The 21398-nt window shown below is 40.1% G+C and overlaps 1 protein-coding gene, 1 long non-coding RNA gene and 2 pseudogenes across 5 annotated transcripts in view; 1 reads left to right on the plus strand and 3 right to left on the minus strand.

Moving 5' to 3' along the window:
• The window catches only part of necab2 (N-terminal EF-hand calcium binding protein 2), a 144464-nt gene extending 135652 nt beyond the window's left edge, over positions 1-8812 (minus strand). For both annotated transcript variants that reach the window (XM_085168465.1, XM_085168464.1), the window contains exons 1-2: positions 8417-8812; positions 4215-4239 (exon numbers count right to left, since the gene is read on the minus strand). In XM_085168465.1, coding sequence (XP_085024591.1) covers positions 4215-4239; positions 8417-8743 — 352 coding nt within the window. In that variant the 5' untranslated portion in view covers positions 8744-8812. The remainder of the gene's footprint in view (positions 1-4214; positions 4240-8416) is intronic.
• Positions 1-21398, plus strand: part of LOC146513692 (uncharacterized) — a 296792-nt gene that overhangs the window by 132735 nt on the left and 142659 nt on the right. The gene's annotated exons all lie outside the window — the stretch shown is intronic.
• Positions 8865-17984, minus strand: LOC146513694 (hydrocephalus-inducing protein homolog; annotated as a pseudogene). Its single transcript, XR_014875356.1, has 6 exons — positions 17881-17984; positions 15639-15843; positions 12990-15357; positions 12234-12350; positions 10384-12078; positions 8865-9956 (listed from the first exon to the last, which is right to left on the minus strand). The product of XR_014875356.1 is annotated as a hydrocephalus-inducing protein homolog (transcript).
• On the minus strand, positions 17880-21220 carry LOC146513695 (hydrocephalus-inducing protein-like; annotated as a pseudogene). The gene is made up of 3 exons (XR_014875357.1): positions 19812-21220; positions 18894-19123; positions 17880-18789 (listed from the first exon to the last, which is right to left on the minus strand). The product of XR_014875357.1 is annotated as a hydrocephalus-inducing protein-like (transcript).

Consider the following 21398-nt stretch of genomic DNA (forward strand, 5'->3'; position numbering starts at 1 on the left):
TCGAAGAGCTTGAAGAAGGACAAAGAAAAATGAGTGTACATGCTGTTCTGCACACATTCCTGATACTTCTACAGTCTTTTAAGGTTTTTACATAATTCACAATCAAACACCCAACAATAGAAAATAAACCTAAATGACAACTAGGTCTGTGCCATATCATATTCTCTAATATAATACTGGTATACATTTTTAGGTGATATATAAAAATGTCATAATGCAATATCATTGCTATAGCAACACCGTGCATTTAAGTTTCCAATGCACTTAACAACGATTCAAGCCCAGCAATGTCTGACAGCAAGAGATGTCAGCCTCCAATGATGATTCAGTACCTAAAAAGATAGCAACCTCTAACAAAGCACAGCAGTTTTCACGAATGTGCAAGAAAATAGTTCCTGGTAAAAATGGAAACAACAAAAATGTTTTCATCACTTGAAGCAAAAAGACTATCAAGTACAACCAGGCTTCAAAAGAGGAGATACGAGTAGCCCAAATGTAAACAAATGATTCCACCATGTGCTAGCACTCGCTAGGTGCATTTACTACTTGCAATTGCTATTTGCACTCCATATTTTAAGAAGGGCAAAGAAAACATGGAAATCATGATGTGGTTGCATGGTGGCAAAAGAGGGATTTAAAGGGGTGGTTAAAAAAATTTGACCCAATGTCCAGCTGGTAGAAGGTAAGGTATGAGGTAGAAAATATTGTTCCTGTGGGCAATTTAGAATCACCAGTTAACCTGACCATACTAAGTGCATGTCCTTGGACTGTGGGAAGAAGTCTGAGTATTCGGAGATGCAGACATGCATGCAGACAAAGGCAGAATATGTAAACTCCACAGAGAAAGGCCTTGGCCAGATGGTGGATTCAAACCCAGTGCCTCCTTGATATGAGGCTAACAGTGCTAACCACCGTGCTGCCTCCTACTACCAATGCAGAATGTATACAGCAGGAATCACTGCGATGTCTGGGAGTTTTTGTGCCATTTAGTGTTTAGTTAGCAAGTGTTTGCAGTGCCTGATTCACAAATTATCGTTGACCACAGCAATCTGCTAGGAACCAAAGCAATCACAAGGAGGTTTTGTTCAGGTCGCACCCTCCTCTGCCAGCTAGCCAGAGAATACACATTGTTCCCAAGCGACCAGGGGCTGCCGGGTGGTCATGAATCGGTCTCTGTGTGACTGAAGCTTATAAACTCATTTGAGCTGGTTAAGCAAAACATTGGGAATCAGTCAACTCAACCAAGACCTTAAGTTCTGAAAATGATCAAACACTCTTAAAGCATTTTATTAAATATTAAATGACATGTTCTGAATGGTTCCAGCTTCACAGTGTGCACTATAATTGGATGGATGGACTGATTGTGTCTTACCACTGGTTCACTGTGTGTTCATTAATTCACCAGAAAAAAACAACAACAGGTTCCAACAAGTGAGTTTCGTATAAACTAGATTTTAACCCTCTCGAGGCAGGCGTTGCCGATTTGCAACAGTTAAAAACTAACACCTGATTACCCCACATACATATTTTATGAGTTTCTTTTACTCAGAAGTACCACTGCAGGACTTGGTTGTGCATTAGCAACAGAAAGTTTAATTTGAGCCTGAGAGGGTTAAATGAGGGTCTCTCAGAAACAAAAGTCAGAAGATGAAGGCCTAGTTCTAGTTAATATTCAACTTCAATGGTGCAGAGACCAAAGTACAGAAACCTCGTCAGTCTCTGTTTTAACTGTATAATAACTATGATATTTAGGGCAAGGACAAGGTTTAAGAAAAATAGAGTTGACTGTGTAATCTAACTGCTTTGTTTCTATAACGCAGTTCCAGGATTTCATCAAACCTACAGTTAATCAAACAAGAAGGTAAAAGGTAAATCATGGAGGTTAAAAATATGTTTGAATACATGTTTGTTTTTTGTTTTGTTTTTTTGTTTTTTTTAGAAATTTCAAGTTTAATTAACTTGTGTGTTAAATTAGTTGACTCCCCCCCACCCCCCCGTGTGCTACAAATCGAAATGTCATTAAGTGAGCAAATACAGACAATACCTGATTAAAACAGCGTCCCTGGGTTACTATTTCATAACATTTCTATTTCACAGTCTAAACTGCAGCAGTCTGATGGCATATTAAAGGTGCTGCTGCAAGTGCAAAAAAGTGAACTAAGAGCTGTCAAATGATGTAACTATTTCAGAGCCTTATTGGCTGCTGAAACACTCCACCGACTGCATAACAATGCCTGTGTGTCAGCCCTGATAATGCCACACACACACTCACTCACACACACATAAATAAACAGCATTTCTAAACAGGCTTACGCATACTGATGCACACACGCTCATATTATACATTAACAAACACAAAAGTTACTCACCAGTGCTTGTATTTACCGTAGATTTGGATGCATAAAACACAAAACACACGTGCACACACACACACACACACACACACACACACACACACACACACTACCCAGCTTGTAGCAACTTCTGCAGCTTGGGGGCAGAGATACCAGCTGTGAACTCTGCACTATGAATTTAAAGACAGAATTCAGCAAATTGAAGCTCAATTACTGCCATGTTGCGAGATATATGATCCATATTCCCTCAGTCCTCTCCTTATTCACTTTTCTCTGCTCCTCTTCTTTTTAGACTCTGCCCCCCGCCTCTCCTTATGTCAATTTCTCTGTCCCTGCACCTTCTTTTGTAATCCAACAGTTTCCTCCTTTCCCCATTAGCATCTCTCTTCTCTCACACTTGTTAAAACAGTTCCCTGTTCTTCTCGCAGGAGAGAGGAGGAAGGCTAAAAATAGCTGTTCCTGAGCTTACTGTTTTTTTGTCTCTAACCTGTATTCCATACATCAGATAACATTTATCCTGAACAACAACCACTCAACATCTTTGTTCCCGACTCTTCTCTGGTACTGCAGCAACTTCCCAAACACCCCCCACTTCTGCCTCTTTACAGACATTTGCAGAGTGTGTGTGTGTTTGGAGCTGCAACATCAAAAAGTTGCCGCAGACTGTTTGTGATGGAAAAATAGCTGCTAAATGGCTAAAACAATTTCTGTGCTCAGGATAAAATCAGTGTTAACTGCAAATGTAAACATGCGTTAAATGCCGCTCTGTATCAGAGCAGTTGGTAATTAAGCAGTGCGAGCATTTAAAATGTTGACAGCTGATGCCACAGGCAAAACTGTTTCTGACACCAGAAATCATGGCAGTTAACACCAATCTATACATAAATAAACGGATATGCTAGGGTGAAGACAAATGAATAATCGGCTCAGATGACAGAGAAACCCCCCACTTCCCTCCCACACATACACACACATATACTGGAAGAGCAAATGGCCATCTGGCTGCTATTAAAAGCTAAACTTTTTATGCTGTTTCCTCATTAGTTCAATTCTTTTTGCCAACAACACAGCGATAGGATAAAACGGGCATGGAAGAAGGGGATGAGATACATAAAACAGAAAAAGAAGAGATCAAAATGAAGAGGAAGAAAGCAGTGCATGTGATGCCACAGGGCATAAACAAACTGCTCACTGGCAAAGCTACACAGTAAAATAAACTTCCCCTCAGAAAGCGCTTTAATATCCCAAAATGCTAAAAATATTGCTGCAGCTCAGACAGCAGACAGACAGGGTTTGCCACTTTCCCGGTGTACAAAAGGCTTCAGACCGAGAAAATCTCAAGGCGCTGTTGTGTGAGCAGGACAAAATAATTCAGGAACAGGTTGTTCCCACTATCGGTTCAATCCATTTTTGTTCACCCCGGGAACAAAACTGCTGATGCAAACTATTTGAAAATAAGATAGAGTGGACAGCAGCATTTTTGAGGTCATACAATGGATATTTCATTGCTTCTTGACTTTCATTGCAACAAAAACAATGAGTATATATAGAATCCTGAATTGAAATCTGTAGGGAAATTCAATAAAATTTAACTTTCAATGAGAAAAAAAAAACTTTTTAAATATTATTCGGGGGAAAAGTCAGCAAACATTTTAAGCAGTTTTAATCAGAACTCAGTGGTGCTTATTTAGTTTATACTTCAAAATCCCTTCTTAAATAAGATGACTGCCAAATGGTAAGAGAAGGACTTTGTTATAACTGGAACAGTCAAAGGAATCAAAAATGCAGGGAAGTCGACAAATATTGCATGCTATATGTAAGACAATAAGTCAGGTCATGTTAATGAATAATTCCACTTACCATCTTTGTCAGCTCTTCTGAAAATCTGTGAACAGAAAGCAAAACAATGACATCAGTAAGAGTAATTGTGTCTGCAGTAATTTGCATGAGGATAAACAGGAACACTGGACCATTTCAATTCTAAACTATTCACGAGTCAATGCAACAAATCAATTAAAAAACAATTTCTAAACTATGGTATTCAGTGGAAGCATTACACACAAAAGAGAACAGGGCCCAGTACTGAACCCTGAGGAATGCACTGGAATTTTCCTGAAAACTACTGAAATTGCTTTAAATGAATATCAAGGTCAAGGTCGTTGTGAATCCAGAAAACTAATTTCTGGTCAATAAATCATACAATGATGATGAAGGTCCATACATATTTTTATTTTAAAAAAATTATGAAGAAAGGAAATAAATCATTATTTTCATTGTAACAACATTTTGAACAAAAACTGTTTTTTGGCCAGTCTTCAATGCCGTAATCCACATGCAAAAGATAAGACTGGGACCATGATTTCCATTTGTTCAGCTAGTGAACAGATAACTTTACACGAGTCTGGAAAAAATGAATGAAAACCAAAACTCTGCTGAATTGTGGAAACATAAGCAAAAGCAGTTATTCTAAAGTGAGTAAGTGAGCTGCTCTCTCTGCAGCAGAACAGAATCCAGACGGCGAATAACTGGTAATAGAAATAATCAGTCTACCAGTCAGTGTTTTGACTTTTACTTCCAGCACAGCCATTATAAGAGAGCTCTGCAGGCCATACACTGAATCCACACAAAGCCTGAATCTGGCACACAAACACACTTTGAAATAAAACGTGTCTAAAACCAGATAAGGTGCAGTGGTGTGCGATAAGGGTTTGTTAAGAGCCGCAGAAGTGAAAAGTTTATTAGTGCGTAAGAAGATGAAAACATGCAGACACCACAAAACGAAGTCACTGATCTGTAGCTGATTGATGATTACTTGCTGTGTGTTTGTGCATCACAGTGAGCTAATTTATAGCTTGAGTGAAAGCTCCTTTCCCTATGTCAGGACTGGTACTCTCATCAGCGTTTCAGAGTGCGATATGAAGCGATCATACTGAGGAGTGCCAGAATTCAGCACAGCGACGAATTGAAAAACACAGAGGGAGATGCGGTGAGGGAGGCACAATGAAATAAGGCAGGCAAGACAGAAAAGAAGAAGACAGTATTATTAATTCTGACTGTGAGAACCATAACCAAAATTTTAAGGCACGTTTTGTTAGAAACTATAACTACTAAAACATACGGAAGGAAAAGAAACTGATTCTGTAGGAGGAAAGTGCTTTTACTGGGAGAATAGGGACTCGTTTTCAAAGGTATCCACAGTGGCTGAGAGAGACAAGAAAAGATAGATGTTAAAAGGACCTGTTATGTTCATTTCCAGCTTCATATCTTTATTCTTGACTCTGCAGTAGTCGCAACTGCATGCACAATTGGGTTTTTTTTTAATCCTCTTTTTAAAAATTTAATTCTAGCCTAAAGCTCCCGTGTTCAAACACTCACTAAAATAAAATGAATAGCTTTCTTTTGAATGGCTGCCCCTCACAGCAAGATTTATATCCCTCAAATGAACAAATCAGTGATGGAAGCTCTCACTGATATCATATGGACCTGGGAGTAGAAAAAAATGAGTTTTCAGGGAGATCTGAAGCCTGGCTTTTGGATTACAGTGATTAGTTGCCCATAATCTGACCTCGTGATTTGAAATTTTGGCCATGTCTAATCTTAACTTACACCATGCATTATGGGGATGGGATTTGAATGTGTGAAGTAGGCATATTTCTTTTAATCACATTTGAGAACAGAACTGCAGTAATATTTATAAATGTCCTTCTGCAATAACCTTTGCAACTGCCAGGAAAGTTGTAGACTTCATACTTTCTCCAATAACGCTTTATGTAAATGTCAAAAGAAATATTTCACTGTTTAAATCAGAATGTATTAAAATGGATGAGCAACCATTTTGATTTCTTCATGGTCTGGCTATTTTTGAAGCAAAAAATGACAGCCATTCTCTGTTTCCTGGTGCTATAATGTGAGGATTTTATGCTTTTCCTTATCCTATTTAGCATATTTTCTCACATTAGCTAGAAATATATAAATGTTAATCAATCCATTAAATGATTTGTAGACTTAGTGGAACAAATAATGAGTTTACAGTTAGTTGCAGCCTTAATTTTAAAGGAATCTAAATAGTGTGGTCAATAATCATGAATGCAATTTGAAAACTTGAGAAAAGGTCCCACTTTTTAGTGCATAAACTGGAATGTAGATTATTGCACTTACAAGCATGAGGCATGTTAAACTCTAAATAAGTGGTGCATTCACACAGCATTTGCAGCCATCTCAACAGGCCAAAGAGAAAATCATTAACTGCTGAGACGAGTGGCGTTCCAAATGACAAGCTGCTCTGCATTGTTCTGCTTTCCGGCTGCACCCTGGGGTGCACTCAACTCCACAGAAAAGGAGCCAACTCTGGAGTTACTGGAAACAAACAAGCTTGGAGAGGAGGCAAAGTGTTGCGATGAAGAGGCGGTGTGTGCGTGCGCGTTTGTGTGTTTTTGTAAAAAGTCGTAACAGAAACACAGGGTGAGAAGAAAACGAGCGATAGCAGAGGAGAGAAGATCCGGCAAAATAGAAAAAGAAGACAGAGGCAGAGGAGAGTGTTGCATCCATCTCTAACCTTATTAAGAATGTATGTTTCTGGGAAGGGGGGGGAGGGCAAGAAGGATATGGAGGAAATTAGGTGAGGAGAGAAGGGAAGGAAAAGGAAGAGACAAAGGATGAAAGGAATTTAATGAATAGCGAGAAAGGTATAGTGGGGTTAAGATGCAGACTTGAACAGTAAAGGAAAAACAAGCAGGCTGAGGATCTAATGAGGGAAGCGCTGCCCGCAGGCACATGCGCACGTGCAGAGCAATCACTCAAACCTCTTGGTCTCGACTTGTTCACCACAATAATAACGCTGGAGTCAATAATATTGGAAAATAAAGAAACGATTAACATTTCAAAGTTGAAGACGTTGCAGAGGACTCAAGAGAAAATGCCAGAATGAGTTCACAGCTGATATCAGGAAGTCAGCCAATCTGAGAGAGTATGGCACATTTCTAACAGGGAGTGAGAGGGTGGGAAAAAAACACCGCAAAAAATGAAGCAATCCAACAGGACCTTTAATCAGAAAATGAAATATGAACACATACATGCATATACAATGAAAACGAAGCTCTCCTCAAATATAGATATGACTGCAGGACAGTTTTTTGTTTGCTTGTTCACTTACAAACACTTTTACTGTAACATCTGTCTTAGCGGACAGTTGCTTGGCTCAAAGACGCAGCAAACTAGGTTACACCCCTCACAACATCCTTTACACACAAACAGACAGAATGAGTTCACTAGGGTACTAGGATACATTGGTGTACTGGTCTTGATCATAATTAGTTTTCCATGGACCCCCTTCTTTACCACCCTATCAGATTATTTAGGTCTGGGTCAGGATTTTGCAGAAGCTGAACTACTTTCTCACTTTTTTTTACCCTAATAAAGCAGCATCATCAGATCTCCTGGGGAAACATTTACAGCCGCCAACATGAAAAGTAACCCAATAGTATTGATGAGTTGACCCAAATCAGCACTGCGCTAAGTGCCACTTTTAATGCAGGAAGGCTGCTCAGTTATTAGCTGTCTGATAACAGAAAGGTATTACATCGGGAGTGAGAATACTAAGCAGTGGCTGTAGGGAATGGATCAATAACAATATGGTAGTAAGACTTTCTCATGAATAATTAAATAGCAGTCATAAAATTGGTGTGAGCGTAGCTACTGCACGTTGGACTGACAGTAAAGCCAGGAGTAAAAGTAAAGCTGCCTCTCTACTATAAATGCATGACTTTTATTGGTGATGAAGAGGTGAACAAAGACGCATAAGAGAATATTGCTTAATAAGATGCAATAAAAGTGCATTTTTTGGATGGGTCATTCAGGAAAGATATGGAAACTGAGCTCAGCGCATTGAGGTTGCTCCCGGGCTTCCACATTCATCACCAAAGTGTCAAATCTTCCGCCTACTCTACCAAGCCACGAGTATCTGCGCGTAAGTGCGCACTGCACCGGTCCGTACGCGCTGGATGTCTTCATCCCCAGCACCCACCCGCCCTGCACCCGCCAAACCGGTGCATTTCCATACTCACATCCAAAATAACGGAGATGCCTCTCCGCGGTTCCGGAGCGAAGAACTGCTCCTGAGCCACGGCCACCTCCTCCTTACTGGAGGCGTACTCCCGGCTGGAGATGTTCTTGTTGTCGCTCATTTTGGTGACGATCCAGCGGACGAGCCCGTCGATTCCACCGGGCTGGGCGCCGCTGTTTCCGGACTGCGCTGCCGTTGCGGACTCGCTGTCCTGACCGGCTACGGGGTTCGGCTGCTCGCGGCTTTCTTGGGCTCGAAGTTTGGCTTGTTCTTTGTTCAGCAGTTTGTGGACTCCGTCCCTACAGTAGCGCGCTGCCTGCTCACACATCCTTTTGCTGCGGAGCGCTCATGCTGCGCTCTATGGGGGAGAGAGAACCCCCACCCCAGCTCCCCTCTTACATCACAGCACCCACCCCAAATCACATCCACCCACCCTACAGAGCTACCCTATCTACCCATACGTGCTTGTAGGCGCTGATATTTAACAGCTTTGGAGATTTAAGTCAGTTTATTGCACTTTTTTTTTATTTCAGTGTTATTATCAACGCTTTCATATTTACAAGTGCCAAAATGTCTCGCCTCCAGTGCTAATACTTTTCTTACTACAGTGTAAAAACACGGGACTATTTTTTCATGGTGTTGTAAAATAGCAAAGTTGCAGATCACTTTGAAGTATCTGAATCTGACTGGAGATCGTGGCAGTTTATTCCTTCCACAGTGACAACAGGAGGTGTGGGCCACCAGTCATGTGTGGCAATGGGTGGATCAGAGGATTTTCCTCATGGAGTAAAAAGGAGTCATTAGCGGATCAGTGTTATGTGACAGCTCTAACCTTTGGTAATGAGCGACTCCCCCAGCTTTGCCCTTTCCGCTGTACTGTTGTCTTCCCCGTAATGTATCATGTGTTTAACAGCACGCAGGGCAGTCTGGATGAATTCAGTCACAATGCAAAGTTAACAAACAGGTTATCGCGATTACCACAAGGAAGTAAAGTCAGTTATGTTGTACATCTTGCCCCATCGCTGGAACATAAGAAAGGGTCAATCACTTGACACGATTGCCCCCATGTGGTAAGAAATGTGCAGTGACGTGCGTGGGCAAGTTTTATATGCAGGATGTATTGAGTTAATTATTAAATATTAACCAACAGATTTGTGACAGCTAATTATTTAAATCACACAAATACACAACACATTCTGGCTTGAACATTTTGGCAATTAAATGAGTATTCTACAGAAAAATAACAAAACATATAAACATCCAGAAATGAAGGCCTAATTTCTTAAGTGCATTCATGTTTACATCTATAGTCAATCTCTCTGCATGTGCACATGTCTCTTAGATAACTTAATACCCTTCAGATAATAAACCCATGAGTAGGGCCTCCTGTGGCCCTCGGAGTGCCGACTGGAGATGATCAAGCTGCCTGACCATGGTCCTGGAGAGCCGTCTGGAGGAACCTCAAATGACACCAGGATTTTTTGGGTCTCTTCGGATTGAATGTTGCGACCTCTTTTGACAGTCAAATGGGAGTTGTCAACCTAGACATGAGCAGGGTTCAAGTTACATCAAATCTGAATAAGAGACGTGTAAATGAAACATAAATTGAATCGAAACATCTTATAGATGCTGAAGATGTGAAAGCTGCATCTAAGACAAGCAGGAGCACAATTTGTCTAAACATAAGCCAGGTTGCACCACTCTGCACACTGCAATCTGTTCCAGGCTAAATTTAAATCATCTTGCTCCGTGTAGGCAATGCTGGCAATGAACCCGGTGTAAATATTTAAAGGAAATAAGCCATAGTAAAGCATCCCTATTTTTAATAAGTGTATTGGCTGCCTGCAGGCTGTTTGTTTTAGAAGGTTGTAACCATCTTCAGCTTTGTTGATAAGACATTTTTAACTTTCACTCTTTGTTCCGATTGTCTTATAGTGCCGACTTTTGTAATTTCTACTTGCTCTTTACCAGAAGAGAGAACGTGGTGGTCTGCAGGAACACATTCTTGAAGGGGATAATGACGTTCCCAGTGGCTTTGATGCTGAATGGGCTTTGAGGTTTGGGTGGGGAGACAGAACCCTTGTAGGGGAAAGATGTATTCACCACCAATTACTGAAGACAGCCTTAGCTGGCCTCTCATTTACCCCAGCTGATAAGGCTCGAAACAGACCTCCATGCTGGCCTTTGAGCCTGAAGGGAAAACTGGTAATGCGCTGGCATTCTTGTCTACAATAAAGGCCGGACGGTCAGTCTGTAGGACAGAGATAACACAAGGTGTTTCCATGAGAGCAAGTAAATCAACTTTTTGTGTTGACGAATTACAGAGAGCAGATAACAAGGAAGCCTCGGTGATGAATGCTGACACTGACCACATGTACAGTACTGTTGTTAGAATAAATGTACAGAAAGGGAGGAAAGGGCTATTGTTTTTCCACTTTTTACCTTGCAGCAGTACTCGGTTGTGAAGCGTGAGTAGTTGTTAAACATTACAGTGACAGACTGGCTGCTGCCCAGCAAAGTATTGAAGTCTACAGATTTCTCTGGTGGTGGGGGCAGAGCTCTGAGTCGAAGTGGCCCAGCTCATTGCTGAACAAAGTTAGACAGGCAGTAGACTCACCTGGATGCAGAGGCATGTAATGAACAGTCAAAAAAACCTGTAAAGAAAAGACACACACATTATGCCCGTAAGAGTCACACAGTTTTTTTTCAATGTGATGGCAGATGTACTCATTATCTATCTTGGACTGTCCTGGCACACTGGGCTGAAGTTGGACGATGATGCCACGACATTTACACTCAGTAGTAAGACAGGCTGTCTGGGTCAGAGGGTTCTCTACTTCAATAGTGGCCAAGGGCACCTGACGAACAGGTGTCCCCAGCTTGATGGTCGACAGGACTCCTGGAGATGTTGCCTTTGAAGATAACAAGGTAGAACAAATACTCACCTGTCTCATCATTAATGAATGTCACCCAAGGATGAAGATAAAAGGATGATGTGAGAACAAGGCTAAAAAAAAAAAAAAGTTATCCAAGTCTGGATGTGTATGCTTGAGTGAACCTTGGTGTCATACTGTCCCTCTGTGTATGTTAAAAAAAAACAAAAACAAAAAAAGTCTCGTAGTCCCTCTTAGCATGGGCAGGGACATCAATAAACTTGATTTCCTTGAGGGACACTGTAGCATCTGGCTTGTCAGGCTTCACTGTCTCTAGACGTACAAGGAACCTGAGAACACAGATGAGGACACTCATGGCTCTGTTATACATCTGTTGCATAATTTGCCAGGAACTATGGATTTCTATATTAGCACTGAAAAAGCTGTGCTTAACTGGGATCATTTCCTACACTTTACTTTTTACTTTCTGCAAGAAAATTTCAACATGTAAAATTTTGTGTGTTCATCTCACTTTAGACAACACAGTTGAAACTAGTTGGTGATTTAGCTGCTAAGGAGAGAGATATCACTTAAGAGCAGCTCACGTGTATATAGTTCCCGACTAAGTGTTTACCCCTGTTGCCTAGAGAGCCAGTTGTGCACAGGGAGCAACACTGTGTGGTGAGTTTTAGCAGGTAGGTCATGCACAATAGTGTTCTCTGCCACAGGAGGATCCCTGCAAGGTGTACAGCACACCTGTCCCATCGGGAAAGGCAAAAAAGGCAGATCCCTGAGGCAAGAGAAAGGATAAAAAGAGACTAATTAAATTGTTATAGTTACATAGATAGTGTTATTATCTGTAACCCTTTTGATATTAAAAAAGTATTAAATATACCCAGTTTTTCAAATAAATGATAGATTCTATTTAGATGATGGCTCTTCTACCTGGTGTGTTTTTTCCAGGAGCAGTCACAGTCATAGATCGGTAGAACTCCAATGCTTGCCCTCAATGACAGGTTTGATGGTGCAACACTGGATTGTGGGGTTGAAGACAGACAGGGTCTGTGTGTGGGAGCACTTACATTACAAGTAGTATTTGATATGTGAAGATAAACTTTCAAGGTCATTATATCATCTTGCTACATTGGATGTTGTCAGGGAGAGAAATCTGATCCAGCGTAGGGTTTTAACTCAAACACAGAAATTAATCTTTGCATTTATGATAAAATCAGATTACCTGTAACTCATTCTCAAGATAACATAATATGAGAAATTTCCTAAAGCTTTTTCTCAGAAGTACTCAGCTAATTGAAACTGACTAATAGTTTTTACAAATCTTTTAATCTGTCAGCAGCTGCTGCCTGTTCCAAATGAGCCGAATCAATGTCTCTCATTACCTGATGCTGGCCTCTAACCAGGCCCATTCCTACAATGAGTCAAGGAGTCACAGTGCTGACAAGGCACCTTTTAGATTTTATTCCCTCTGGAAAAGACTCAAAATCAATACCCAGATAACTAATCTTTTAGCTTTGTTGAGCGTAAAAAGCTTTCAGTTATGCTGTTGTATCTGTGATACATTCAAAATAAAATCATCATCAACTTAAAACAGCAAATATGTTATTGTTTTCATCATATTAGACAACACTGTCCTTTTCCCTTTGGCACAAATACAGTGCAGAATGGTGAAAAAAAGAGTCAAACCTCTTTGCTAGTGGAGGCTGCGATGCATGAGCCAGTGACAGTGAAGGTGACAGGCGAAGAAGAACCTCCACAAAGCAATTAAAATTCTCATATTTTGTGCCATTACTCAGCTCCACAGAGGCAAAAGTCACTTGGAAAGGGAACCTCCATTCCTGGACAGATATATCCATTAGGTGGCATGATGCATAACTCTGCAGGAAAATCCTCTGTTTCCACTTAAACCTGTTAAGGAAAAAAGCAAACAGGCAGAAATATATGCAGCTATAATATGTGAAGCACTGCGATAACTGCAGTAACACAATATTGATGTTTCTGAGTGAAGATGTGTTTGTCACTGCTGTCTAATCTTACTGGGCACCAGTGTCACCAGTATTCATCGTAACATTCTTCTTCCTGATCTGGGAACGTTGGGACTACAGCTCCAAAGTAGCTCTCTTCTAGCTGGACTTTGACATCCTGGTAGTTTTACATGAAATAAATTAAGACTATATGATATACAGAGTTAACATTCTTGCTTATAATATAGCACATGGCATATATAGCAAGTCCTACTTTGTTATAGTATTACTGTCAATATTCAGAATTCATTAGAACTTTTCTCTTTCTGTTTTAAAGGAATTGTGTGAAAACGTACTCCTGATTAGACTTTCGACTACATGATTACAGTATCCAGGGCTGGACTGGGACAAAAAAATCAGCCCGGGCATTTTGACTAGAGACCGGCCCACCATGGTATTATAGGAAAAGCCATAAAACCTTTATAATAAACTTAAACCTCCACCATCCTCCCTATTCTGGTATTCTAAACAGTACTTAGCAAAAATATAAAACAACCTAATTTATAATTACATATACCTAACTAATAGAGTTGCCAACTCCCAGCAAAAAAAGAAAAGAAAAAAAATAGGGAACCACTCCCCCACCCTCTGCCTCAAGATGCTTAATTGGCAAAACCGATTTTAATTTAATGCACGTATAAAACAAATGCACAGAAATCTATTATTTTTCTCCAGTAATTAAATAGATTCAACATCTTTCTTCAACAGAATTGCAGACTTCATAGATGGTACCTTCCCAAAGGAAAGAATACTATAACTTATAGGGTATATACTAGACTTAATATTTACTGAATACAATAATGGATTTCTATACATTTTACATCAGATGAAAACTTTGGTTGTAAGATTCAGATAATTATTTATTAAAAGCGAGACATTTTAAATAAGAATAAGAAAGAAAAGTATTTCTTTGTGCCCCCCTCTCCCTGTTAATGCCCTACCTGGGCCCCTGGCAAAACTTTTCTGGACCCGCCCCTGCACAGTTACCAGCTGTCAGCTACATAAAAAAAGGATCCTGGTGTTATTTGTCTCTCAGAAACAGTTCATAACTTCCCTTCAACTCATTTATGTCACCTAAAAGGTAAACCTGTTTCTCCATCACCTGTTCAGCTCTGATGATTCAGTAAGGACATCTCCTGGTTTCATCTTTATGTTTCCCTCTCACCACATATACAAACGGATATCATGACCAGCAGCTTTACAGCTGTGGCTCCAGCAAACATCAGCTGATACTAGAAATTAATATTAAATAAATTCTAACAACAGCTGATCAAGCTTAAACGTGTTGCTGTTGTTTAGCGCGACCTCTGCTGGTTTCCTCTTCCTGGCGCAGAGAGAAAAGCCGATCAGCTGATCATTGATCAGTTTCATGATTGAATTAGCAACTTTCTAGCTGAAGTCGTACGTGACAAAGCGCGTTCCTTTTCACCTCAACTTTAAAGTTCGACTCTGGGCTGTAATTGGTCCATCCCAGAGTCGATCATGACCAACTGGCCAATCCACCACTATTCATTTAAACCGTTAAAAAAAAAAAAGAAAAGAAATAAAACCCCATCGGCCCATAAAAACAAAAAAATCACGAGCAGCCCACCGTGCAAATGCCCGATGGCCAGTCCAGCCCTGACTGTATCTGTATTTAACAGGCTACCTGGCAGGAACCTTGGATGGTCAGCAGGGGGTGCAGGAGTCCTACAAACTTCAGCTCAGCAGTGAAGGGAGGAACGCGCTGATGAGGTGAGAAATGAATCTGAACAGCACATGAACCCCTGCTCAACTTCAGCGGCAGTTCACCTGCTGGACTGAAATATAGATCCTGGAAGACAGGGTGACATTAAGTGTTGCTTTAGTGCCCCACTGTTTATGCGTGCGTTGTCTGTGTTGTCTGTTTGCATACCTTTTTATTAACTGGTTTACCTGTGCTGAGCATCAGGGTGCACGAAGGCTACCAGAACCACCTGTTTTTCCCCCTTTTGACCCATTTTCAGAGGACCCAGTTTCACCTTCTTTTGCCTTGGATCCTCAACTTCCAGCTAGGACATAAAGATATGAAATACATATAGATTTTGATATATTTTAAAATCAAATTATGAAGTCAAATGGAGAGGCTCAACAGAACATAATTTAGACAGTGAGGAAGGAGAAATCTAGAAGTACGACATCAATACAGTGATCCCGTGGAAAGCTTGATGGTATTAAAACTGTATGTTTCAGGTTACGCTTCATTCATATAAATCTATGTTACAATATTACCCCAAAACTTCCCTCTTAATCCAGTTTCATTAGTGGTGCATATTCAACCAACGTTACTTACTATTGCACTCATGTAGTCTTTCTCCCCTTGATCTCGATGCCTTGGCCAAGTATGTCCACCTGTTCCGTGACACAGCTGTCTAAGGTGAAGGAGCGTTTCATGATACTGACGTGGCTCACATATCTCTATTAAACCACCAGCCGACAAAACATCTGGCTGGAAGTTCATCTGAAGGACATCAGTGTTTTTGAACTGGCACTGGAGACTGAGGAGTGGGAAGGCCAGAAAGTTAGTTTTAGACTGTCAAAATTTTTGAGCTCATGTATTGTTGATACAGCAAAAACTGAGACCGTTAATTACAACATTAATTAATTGGGATGAGAATCAGGAAATTGAAAGTCTCTATTGTTTCTGGATCCTACAGGTGACGTAGCTTCCCTGTTGTGGGAAGCTTGGGACAAGATTATGTGACAAGTAGCTGCAGCCACTGTGAAGTGCATCGAACATCAATTATTTAGTTACTGGAATAAAAATGTGAATGTGCATATGTTCCAATTTAACCACTATCCAAATGTCATGCATTGTGTTTGCTGCCCTCTATGAAAGGAATTAAAGACCAGGAGTCGGTCCAGTCAGAAAAGGTTACCAGCTAACAAGCCAGGCAAGAGTGTGAAAACAGCAGCATTTTGAAGAGCCTTTGCTTGAAGAACCTTTAAACTCTTTAACTGTATAATTTAATCAATGAATTGTCAAAAAGTGCTCATTTGAAAGTACCTAAAAACATATTTTTGGTCCTTTTTTGCTTGTTTCTTTGTTTGGTTGCTTGTTTTTTTTTAATTAAACTGTCACAGTGAACTGCTAAATTTGAATTGACTGACACTGAAACAGGGGACAAACAAAGACTGGACACACCTGGTGTGCCTTTCGTCTGTGCTCCTTAACATAAGAGTTGCCGGCTCCATACCAGGACAATAAAAGAAGTACTTCCCAAAACTGAACTTGGTAAAGGAGAATTTAACACTGGGTACTACAGCCTTTTATATCAAAGGTAAATGTTGGCGCATGCTTCACCTAATGAGATAAACCAAGAGAGGCATGTGCATTACAAAGAACTGCTTAGAAAGAATAATTTGAAATTGTCACAAGTGACAGGTTCAAACTGTTTAGAGCTCAGCAAATCAGAAAAGAAATTGTTCAAAACTTAGTTCTACCAGATAATCTATTTTTAAGGTCTCACTGGAATATGGTAACGATTACAATAAAAATGATCACCTGAAGTGTAAGGTGTTTTCCTTTTTATTTTTTTCAATAGGTAAATAAGGGTATACTCCAGTAACATCACACTCTGCCAGTATGATTTTTTATTTTGGACTAAATAATTGTTGCTGTTCCTTTAAAGCACATTACCTCAGTAAAAATCCACACTAGCTTCTCACTGAGGTTGCAAATGCTCTGGTGAAAAAAAAAAAAGCGATGACTGCAGCTGCTTCCCAGCCTCAATGCTAGCTTGTTGTGGTTTGTGGTAACCAACTACTGCTGCAGTGGAACTGTTAGTTCTAAGTTCACTTCTATAATGAATCTTGAAAACTTGGACACCAGAAAATTAAAAGTTTAAAAAGGCGGATTGCTCTGAAATCCCTACCTGTGAACACACAGGGTGTGTCATGTGACTGTCATGTTTAAGTTCGCATTTAAAGGAAGCTGACTATAAATGTGGCTATGTGCTCCTGTTTCATTACAGTGTGCTGACCTTCCCAAAGTCCAAGGGAACCAACCACCAAGAGTTTCTTGGTGGTTGGGGACAATGTTTTTGAGGCCCCCCTCATAGTGAAACAATGTGACTTTTCTTCACCGTCACACATCCTTCACAGGAAGGTGTGAAGGACACTACTAATGGCAACCTGCACCAAAAATTTCACAACAAAATGCTATGAGGGAGAAAACAAAGCTATCTGTATATATGAAAGTATTTAAATTTAATTAGGTTCAACCTGTCTGTTGGGGGGCACTGTGCCAGCCATGGGCCACAAAACACAAACTGATGAAGGAACCACAGAGAAATGCAGGGGGTCTTCCTCTCCATTCACAAGATTGACGGTCTACTCCACTTTTTGTCCTTCACAAGCACATGAGCACAATTCAAAATAACCTACAGAGTTCAATAGAATCACTCTTCAAAATAAACGTAACTAATAAAAGTAAAATAAGAAAATACTAGGAAAGCACACTGATCCCTGCATAACATAAGGTTTCGATTTATTATGTCTATATGTATGTGTGTGCGGGGCTCAACTATATTTACCAACAAGCAGTTCCCCAAAGTCAAGGTGAGGTCTGCCGAGATAGTTGAGTGGTTCTCTAGCAGTGCCCACACACTGGAAGGGAACAGACAGTGATGGGTTCTCAGTCACAAAAGTCCAGAATGACTCCACTGCATCCAGCTGCTCAGCAACATATTCAAAACACATCTGCAGACAAGGACAAAGCAGAAAATCATACATGACTATTGCTTCAAGAAAAAGATGAGGAAGAGGTGTGAGACGAATAAAGATGAAGAAGAGCAGAGGAGTTGTGACAGAAAAAAAAGAGAGAAATAAAGATTGACTAATACAGCATACTGTGTGAGACTGGGAGAGATACAGTATATTATGAGACACAGTCACTGCTGTAGGGACTGAAGCTGTTTCACTGTGCGAATTTCCATTTTCACTTCTCTAAGGAGCTTGGAAAGAAAAGCGTCTGGACTTCTTTAAGTTGATTGAAGACGTTTCACCTCTCATCCGAGAAGCTTCTTCAGTTCTAAGGTCTAATGGTTCTGTGAAAGGGAATAGGGTGAATCAGCTGTCTATGGTTGTATGGTATTTGGAGTTATAAGTATTTATATCTCATATGTGACCATTTCTTGGTGTTAGTTTGGCATTATATTATTAGGAAAATGAATATAGTGACTTTTGATCACATACAGTTTATGATTACTATGAAAAGCATTTCAAAACTATACACCAGCCTGGTTCCATCATGTAAAATTTCAGTCTTCGCTACTTTTTTGATGGTTTACCTGTGGTGAAAAGCTGATATGAGGTCCACTAGGTGTCCACTCAAACCTCACCGCCTGGCTGCTGCTGTGGTTGGCCATTGCAAAACATTGCAAAACCTTCTTGGTATTTAAAGTTTACATGACAGTCACCAAAACTCAGCACCTCATAATTACCTGTGAAAGATAATGTGGGCATTCATGAAAGGTTACAAGCTTCTGTTTTACTAGATTACAAGACTTACAATTCAAACGATCTCTGTCCTCCCTTCTGCTCATACCTTCTTCATCATCTTTCTGATCCATGACCTGCTGATGTTTTCCAGAGAGACGATTTCCTGATAAGTGTCTCGTCTCACTTGTATTGTGGTATCGCTCTGCTGGTTGTCCTTCACTTGCAGTGAAATTTTCACCTTGACACTCAGGTGTCTGTCAGAGCAGAAGGTGATCTGGAACTCCACCTGTTCATTAACATTCAGCGTCAGGTTGGCTCTTTGCACCACATTATGCTCTGGAGAGGAAAAATGTCAAAAATGAGAAATCGCTGTGTTTATTGTGCAACATAAAAATGGAATATTGTTTTAAAAATCAAGCCAAATGATAGGCTAAAGATAGCTTCAAGTATATTTTCCATGCATTAATAGAAGTGGAAAAAACAGAAGAAACCAAGTCGACATCAATATATCAAAATAACTTAAGTGTCAGTAAAGAAAGTATACTGGTTTAAAGTGTACACTGGAACATGATGAGGCTAATTAATTACTATTATAGGTTTTTCACACAGGAAGCCTTACCCACTACTTTTCAGTGCAAATTTGATCTAAAGTGTTGCAGATAGTTCAGATCACCATTAGATGATACTGAGCAGGAAAACTTCACTGTCTAAAATGTTGGTGATTCAGTGAACAGGGTTGTATTAAAACTGTTTCAGCTTTGTTTTCAGAAAGCCAAAGTAAAATGACTGTAAAAACACGGTTTTCAAAGGCTGGCTTCTTTACTGTGCTGTTGCTACGCTGCATAATGTACCACAGTGAACAGGCCTTAATTCTGAACCTCAGTAATAACACTAACAATACTTAATGGGAAGGGAACAAGGCACAAATTAGAGTAATATTAACCTCTTTATTTGTGCATGAGCTCCTATTAATTAATTAAATGAAGAGGAGATGCAGTTTATTGTAGGAAGATTCAAGCTTTACCTGAGGGAAGCTGTGTAGAGTTAATGGAGTTGTTATTACTCCCAAGACCAGCTTTGAGGTTGAACACACCATGTTTATCCAGCATGTCAATCTGGACCTACACACAATTTCAGAAAGTACATTTATTCACAAAATTCTACCAAGCCTGTGTGCTACGCTCATGAGTGCGTTGTAAAGATTTCATTTATTTATGTCTTGGTTTTCTTGTATTTAAAGCAAGTAAACAGATAAAAAAAATTGTAAGAACTGAATAAAGTATCTCATCTCACCTGGCACATTTCTATTATTTAACAGCGCCAGAGACAGTGTATGTCTACACCCAACAAGTACCCAGCCTGAAGTGCAACACTGGGCCTCCTTCAGTGTTCTTCAGAGCTGGCCGTACCGCACAAACACTGGTGCCTTATCCTAGAAGCTCAAACTGCAGCACCTTGTTCCTAATGGTGGGTGTCATTCTGAAAGCAGCAGAGTAAAGAAAGCATGAAGCCAGCAGGAGCAAACAAGAGGTGCTACTACTAAGTAAGAGAGTGCCAAGAGAGGTGAATATCCATAGGAAGAGTAAAGACAACACCACAGTAGCAATCACAAACTTGTTTACCTGCTACTTTCCTCCACTTGGGCCTCAAACACAGCACTGTGTGAGTGCTGTGTTTGAGGTGTGAAGGTAACAACAGCAAAGGCGTACCACTGGCTGGGAAAGCTCAGTGTTGTTGTAGGCATATCACACACCTCGATTTGTCCAATTAACTAAAAAATACATTATCTTTTAGATGATTTGATCAAATTTCTTTATACTGTACCACAATGAGAGATAGTCCTGTATACATTTATCCGTGACACTTTAAATGCCTCACCTTGGGCCCAACACATTTGATGGCTAAGATGAGCACACAGGGAAACTTGCTGCTGTTGGCGAGTTTGAAGCGAGCTTGGCTGGTTTGAATATTGTTGAAGATAAATTTGTTTTCATCCTGTACAAAGATGGATTCAACATTGCAAAACTGCTCAGAGGAAAGCTGGCTACTGCTGGGGCACAGATGGTTTTCCTCAAAGATGGAGGCCATGTCTAACACTATGCCTGGAAACAAAAAGCGAAAACAGAGATACACACACACACACACACGGAAGAAAGAAGAAGAATGGAGAGGTGAGGAGAGTCCTGGAAAATGTTTGGTTACCAGGGTAACTGTGGTTCCTTGAAAAATGAGCACTGTGTTGTCAGAAGGAATTTGCATATTTTAATGAGACACTGAGGAAGCTTTCAATGAGAACAAAAATAACAAAATTAATCTAATTTGGGTCAAACAGCACAATCAGTGGATGGACTGTTTGCTTGGTTAAAAAAAGAGAAAAAGGAAACACCAAAGACAGTTTTGGTGTTATTTATATTTATATTATAAATATTTTACAAAACAATTAGAAAAATATAATATATAAATATTTTTGTAATCAGATTCACTGACCTTTTCAAAGCACACGCTTTGATTTGATAGTCATTAACAGGAATTATGGGGTTGAAACCAATGATATTAATTGTGGCTCAGTTTCTGTAATTACAGTTATTGTTTTTTTCTAATATATCTCAAA

Source organism: Neolamprologus multifasciatus, chromosome 7 (assembly GCF_963576455.1).
Source record: "Neolamprologus multifasciatus chromosome 7, fNeoMul1.2, whole genome shotgun sequence".
In the NCBI taxonomy this organism is placed as follows: Eukaryota; Metazoa; Chordata; class Actinopteri; order Cichliformes; family Cichlidae; genus Neolamprologus; species Neolamprologus multifasciatus.